General features: G+C 31.5%; 1 protein-coding gene across 1 annotated transcript; it reads left to right on the top strand.

Annotated features, from left to right (window-relative positions):
* Window positions 1-3,837: 3,837 nt before the first annotated feature.
* Window positions 3,838-6,774, top strand: LOC109827550 (protein FAR1-RELATED SEQUENCE 5-like). The gene is made up of 6 exons (XM_020394555.1): window positions 3,838-3,856; window positions 5,114-5,800; window positions 5,882-5,993; window positions 6,153-6,411; window positions 6,490-6,619; window positions 6,671-6,774. Exons 1-6 carry the CDS (start codon window positions 3,838-3,840, stop codon window positions 6,772-6,774), a joined length of 1,311 nt encoding a protein of 436 aa, XP_020250144.1.
* The last annotated feature ends 413 nt before the right edge of the window (window positions 6,775-7,187 follow it).

Raw genomic sequence — 7,187 nt, 5'->3', positions numbered from 1 at the left:
ACATTACATAGACCTTCCAAGATTAATTCTTTAGTAGATTTATTATGCACTTTATTATTTGTTGTTTTTAATAATTCATGATGAATAAATTGTTTCTCTATACTATTTTTAGGAGAAACATTTTTTTGCAACGCTCAAATCATGAATTGAGGAGATGTCGGGTTGATGATATATTTCTCATGATGATTGTAAATAATAAGTTGAAAGAGATTAATGAGGTTCTTTACTACAATCATCATAAAAAATTCAAATATGTTAAAGATAGGTAAATAGGATATTATAATTTTTTATAAATATAAATTATTTACAGTTTATAAAAATTAAACTGAATAAACAATATATAACGTGAATAAATATATTTAACTTTAAGTTCAAACTTATCTTACAAATAACGGATGGTACAGGCATCACTGCAATTGTAATATTCCATCATAATGTTCTTTGTTGGATGAAAATTAATCCTTCAGAATTAGCAACTACAGTAAGTTTGGTAAAATATATCCAAATAATATTAAAGTTTTAATACGTTTTCAATTTAATATATGTAATTGAAAGTTAATATATATTTACTTAAACATGATGTAGACAACAAGGAGATTTTACTTGCTATCAGGATATTAATCGATAGAAATATGCGTTTTTATATTAATTAAGGTTACAGAGTTTAACACAAGTAAATGCATTGAGTACTACACAGCTATTAAAATCGTTGATGATGATGTGGACAATGAAAAACTCAACAGGCTGTTACTGGTTACTGATGGAAAAGTAAAATTTTCATAATCTTATTAAAAAATATATTCCTCAGTTATATGCAATATATTCATTATTCTAATACTAAATTTATTTTTTTCAAAGGATGAAAAATCACTCGATATGATGTTGGTTGATGGCGATGACAGTTAATCGATTGAATATACTCCAGACTTATCGACACCTGAAAATACATCTGATAAAAATTCTAAAAAGAAAGTTTTACTAGATTTAGTATTAGTTCATTATTTCAAAAATAAAATCATTAGCATGTTATTCTAAGACGAATGTATTACTATCACAGGATGAGAAACCAATTGAATTGAATCAGGATGGTTCTATTAATAATCAATCTGTTGAATTAACTCCAGATTTATCTACACTGATATCCACAACTACTAGCAAAGGAAAAAAGAAGATTTTTTTATGTTTCGCCTATTGTTACGCTTGACTCTTTTGCATTTAAAACCCCACCTACAACCAGTACAAAAATAAGTATACAGTCACATTGGCTTATTTATACATTAATTAATATGAATATATAATTTTTAAATGTTAAATTTACTAAATAAACATATTTTTATTTTACACAAATGGACAAAGAACCATCTCTTTGAACTTTGAAAAAAAGGATTATGATAGAGAAACAATAATTGAAAATTATTGGAGCTTTTATTATGTTTTACCTATTATATCCTATGTTGGTTGATTGATTGAGAACTTTTTTTAGTGATGCGTTATTTAGGAATAATATATTTTAAATGTTAAACTGTCTTATATCTTAATTTCATTCAAGTTGTATTTAGGATTATCTTTATTTTATTTATTTATTATGAAAAAAATTAGTTTAAACGATCTTAAATTTTTTAATTATAGCTTTATATAAGTAGTTTAATATCATTATTTCCAGGCGGGTACATGTTCTCTAACCTTAATGTGGGTGAGGGAGGGTAGGGTTCACGTGCTTCGAAGGGGGTTGAGTCATTAGATATTTAAAATTATATTTGGATATGAGTGATTGAAACACGATGAAATATAGATGATGAATTCAGAGATAACCTTTTGAATGATGATGAATTCTGAGATAATATTAGAGTCAATAATTCAATTTTTCATTTACCTCAATTGGCGGAAAAATAGGTTAACATGTTAATAAAGGAAGAGGACCATATTGTTTTAAACTTGGTGGACAAAATCATCATAAAATTTGGATTCTTGAATCTTGTGGGATACATAAAATACATGCATCCATGCATCCATACATAAATCATAGCATAACCCCCAATTAAATGCATACTCATAACTCCCAAATAATTTTATTTTAAAAGTCATAAACATGCAAGTCATAACCCTAATTAAATGCATACTCATAACTCTCAAATTATTTTATTTTAAAAGTCATAAACGTGGTATAAATGGTTTTTATTTTATGGTAACCACAATATTTACAATATAACGATTATGATAATAACAATAAATTTAAATTTGAAACAAATGCACTTTTAATTATGTACTAAATGTTGTTTAAACTTTTGTAACCTCCCATCATCAAATTCGGTTATGGTAAAAATTAAGTTTGCATGATCATTTCTTATTTCCACCTCACATAATTTGAACATAATAGGATGGATGTCTAAAAATTAAGTTTGCATGATCATTTCTTATTTCCACCTCACATAATTTGAACATAATAGGATGGATGTCCTAAAATACTAAAGCATAAAGCATTTCTTATTTCCACCTCACATAATTTGAACATAATAGGATGGATGTCCTAAAATACTAAAGCATAAAAAGCACTGCAATGATCTGTAAATTATTTACTATTCAAGTAAGCCTAAAAACCTTATGTTAGAGGATTTATATTGGGCGATTCTTCAACGGGATTGCGTTTGATTTTCCTCATTAGATGAATTTAAGGTGAATACATAATGGTTAAAAGTATAAAAGACACATTTAATAATTTTCCTTCTCAACCACTTACGACACTATTAATCTTCTTTAACTCCTCATTCAAATCAAAACCCTCTTCATCTCCTCCATATCGTAACCTCTACATTCCACAATATATAACTCCCCCATCTCTGCCTCGTTCTCAAAATTCCCTTCATCAAAACAAAGAGTACCGATATCTCTCCTTAAAACATAGCTTGCCAAAAAAATCTATCATTTTCGCGCCGACAAACCCATCCATTTTTTAATTTCGTGTATCGACCAACCTTGATGACAACGGTTTTGTGGACAATTGGAGTGAGATGATGTAGCTCCAACACTGGTGCTCTAATAAGGTCATATTATTCTTCGTCAATGATGAATAACAAATGGCCTCGACTGCAGATGATAAGCTAGCTTCATCTCATTTTTATTTTTAGTTTCTGTACATAGTTATCTATGCTTTCTGCAAGATGTCTATACTATTATACTTTGTATTGTAGTTTAAAAGAAAAAAGTTTCTCTCCATTCAAAATTCACTTTGTTATGATTGGTATTGCTGAAAGTTACAACAACCAGATTTAAAAAATTGATAAACAGGTGACCGGGCTTAAAGCTTTCATAAACGTCAGTCAAAGTTCATATTATCATGCCCTTAAACTATTGCTTTCCTCCTCTGTGCTTACACATGAAAGTGGTTATACGTGCATCACACGTGCACTATACCTGTATATATATAGGGAGAGGTTCAAATAAAAACCTCACTATCCTAAAAACTAAAATCCAATCCTCTCCATTGGATCTAGATTCATCCAATGGCTGAGATTATAATACTATTACAGCTGCATAAGGGTAATCAGGTAAAATTAACAGCCACCAAAGAGAGGTAATGAATGTCTGTCTGTTGAGTTCTCCATGCAAGTGTAGTTTTCCATTTCCCCATGTAATCTCACGGCTCAGGAAACCCATCAGTCACGAATAGCAGATCTCTCACTCTACAACCAGCAGCTCTCGTTCATTATCCTTCAGCTCTCTCTCAATCGAGAAATCGTCTTCTAGTCACTCCACAACCAGCAGCTCTCCTTCATCGTCCTTCAGCTCTATCGTTCATCGTTCATCAGCTACATTCTTAAACATTTTATGGAGATTTAAATGGAGAGCTTGAATTCAGGTGAGCAGGTTCTAATTGTTAGAGTCTACAGTGATTTTTATAATGTATTCACATGTTTACTGTAGTGAATCTAGATTCAATGCAGTGAATCGAGATTCACTCCAGTGAATCCAGATTCATTGTAATGGATCCAGATTCAGTATATCAAAACTTAGTCATATGACTTATTATCTAGGAGCTTACATTCTTAAACATTTTATGGAGATTTAAATGGAGAGCTTGAATTCAGTTGAACACGTTCTAGTTGTTAATCTAGATTGACTACATTGAATCGAGATTCATTATTAGAGACTGCAGTGATTTTCATAATGTATTCACATGTTTACTGTAGTGAATCTGGATTCAATGCAGTGAATTGAGATTCACTCCAGATTAATTAGCAATGATCTGGATTCAATATAGTGAATATTGATTCACTCCAGTGAATCCAGATTCATTGTAATGGATCCAGATTCACTATATCAAAACTTAGTCATATGACTTATTATCTAGGAGCTTACATTCTTAAACATTTTATGGAGATTTAAATAGAGAGCTTGAATTCAGGTGAACACGTTCTATTTGTTAATCTAGATTCACTGCATTGAATCGAGATTCATTATTAGAGACTGCAGTGATTTTCATAATGTATTCACATGTTTACTGTAGTGCATTGAATCGAGATTCATTATTAGAGACTGCAGTGATTTTCATAATGTATTCACATGTTTACTGTAGTGAATCTGGATTCAATGCAGTGAATTGAGATTCACTCCAGATTAATTAGCAATAATTTGGATTCAATATAGTGAATATTGATTCACTCCAGTGAATCTAGATTCATTGTAATGGATCTAGATTCATTGTAATGGATCCAGATTCACTATATCAAAACTTAGTCATATGACTTATTATCTAGGAGCTTACATTCTTAAACATTTTATGGAGATTTAAATAGAGAGCTTGAATTCAGGTGAACATGTTCTAGTTGTTAGAGACTGCAGTGATTTTCATAATGTATTCACATGTTTATTGTAGTGAATCTGGATTCAATACATTGAATCCAGTTCACTATAGTAAACATGTGAATACATTATGAAAATCACTACAGTCTCTAACAACTAGAACGTGTTTACCTGAATTCACATGTTTACTGTAGTGAATCTAGATTCAATGCAGTGAATCGAGATTCACTCCAGTGAATCCAGATTCATTTTAATGGATCCAGATTCAGTATATCAAAACTTAGTCATATGATTTATGTTGTTTTATTTTCAGTTATAGGCAGCAATGAACAAATAAAGGAATCACATGTTATAAATGCATCAGACAATGATTTTGGGGAAGAAGGAATGGACGAAGTTAGCTTGATTCCTTTTCAATCACCAGGTGGTGGTATGTATTGGAAACCTCGGGTTGAAGCTGAATTTAAACCTTATCTAAACCAAAGCTTCCGATCACTAGAGGATGGTATAGAGTTTTACCGAGAGTATGGACGTAAAAGTGGGTTTGAGATCAGACGGCATACGGAGAAGAAACATGAGGATGATACAGTTCTTCTTAAACACATTCTTTGTAGTAGAGCTGGCAGCAATGAATCAAAGATGGATGTTGATTTTGAGGATTTTAGTAGCATTTCGAAAAAGAGAAGGAGAACTGTATCTAGTAGATGTGGTTGCAAAGCTAAAGTCATTTTTAAGTTCGATGGTTTGAAAGGATATAATGTTCTCTCATTCGTTGAAGAGCATTCTCATTTTTTGGTGTCCGGGAGTGGGAAACAATTTTTGAAGTCAAATAGAGTTCTGGGTCTCACACATAAGAAACTTATATTTGATGGTGCAAAAGCCAACATGGGGCCTAACAAAACATATAACTTTGCTAAGGAGTTGTATGGAAGTTATTCTAATGTTGGTACTACATGTACCGAGTTTAAAAATTGGAGTAGGGATGTGAAGCTTTATATTGGTGATCGAGATGCTCAAATGATCATCGAGAAGTTCACGGATAAGAAGGAGATGTGTGATTGATTTTTCTATGATTATGCAGTTGATGAAGGGTGTCGATTAACTCGCATTTTTGGGGCAGATATTATTGGACGAAGAAATTACGATGTATTTGGAGATGTGATATCATTTGACTCTACATATTCCACAAACAAGTAAGATTTTATAGTTAATCTCTTACGATTTTCAATATTGGAATTATATATCATAGTGTTCCACAAACAAGTAAGATTTTATAGTTAATCTCTTACGATTTTCAATATTGGAATTATATATCATAGTAAATCTTATATTTTTTGTATGTGATACAATAGGTACAACATGAAGTTTGTTCCATTCACTTGGCTCGACAATTATAAGAAGTGTGTTGTATTTGCAGCAAGATTGATAGCTAAAGAGGACATTGATAACTATGTCTGGATTTTTGAGGTATTCATGAAATGCATGATTCGCGAGCCAAAGTGTATTGTTACAGATCAGTGCCCTGCCATGAAGCAAGCTATACTAACCATCTTTAGAGAAGCACGTCACCGTTTGTACATGTGGCACATCATGAAGAAATTTAACCAAAAGGTAATGAATCCCACATATAAACATCATGAATCCTGATTAGATAAATACTGAATCTTTCGTTATATATTTATATTGTAGTTGGCAAAATGCATTTCGAAGATGGATGATTTCAATAGGAAGATAAATGTACTAATTTGGAGTATAGATATAGATCCAGCAACATTTGAAGTAGGTTGGAAAGATGTTATGAAAGAATTTAAGCTTGAAAGTAATGAATGGTTGTGTTAACTATATAACATTCGGGATTCATGGATTCCAGCCTATTATGTTGATGATCCAATGGCTGAATTATTACGTACTACATCAATATCAGAGAGTGAGACAGTTTCTTTGACAAATTCAACCGTAGACCTGACACATTGATAGAATTTTATCTCCGATACGAGAGTGCTATGGATAAGCAAAGGCATACAAATGCAAGATTAAACTATGAAGGAACAAAGTCGATGCTAAGAATGGACACGCCATTGTTATTGGAGAGGGATGCAGCAGAGTTGTACACTCGAATAATGTTTTATGAGGTACAGAAAGAGATAATGTCATCCTGTTATGATATGAGTATCAACAGTATATCAGAACAAGATGGTGTGAAGATTTTTTCCATAACGGACAAAAAGAGACATGGAAAAATATTTGAGGTAAAACTTAATAATGGAGATTGAAAAAATAAAAATTGAATCGCGATTCAATAGAGTGAATTGCGATTCAATAAAGTGAATCTCGATTCACACCACTGAATCCCGATTCAGTGACTATTTCATGCGCTTGTCATTTTA

Source organism: Asparagus officinalis, unplaced genomic scaffold (genome assembly GCF_001876935.1).
Source record: "Asparagus officinalis unplaced genomic scaffold, Aspof.V1 AsparagusV1_Un288, whole genome shotgun sequence".
In the NCBI taxonomy this organism is placed as follows: Eukaryota; Viridiplantae; Streptophyta; class Magnoliopsida; order Asparagales; family Asparagaceae; genus Asparagus; species Asparagus officinalis.
This window is presented reverse-complemented; position numbering and strand designations above follow the sequence as displayed.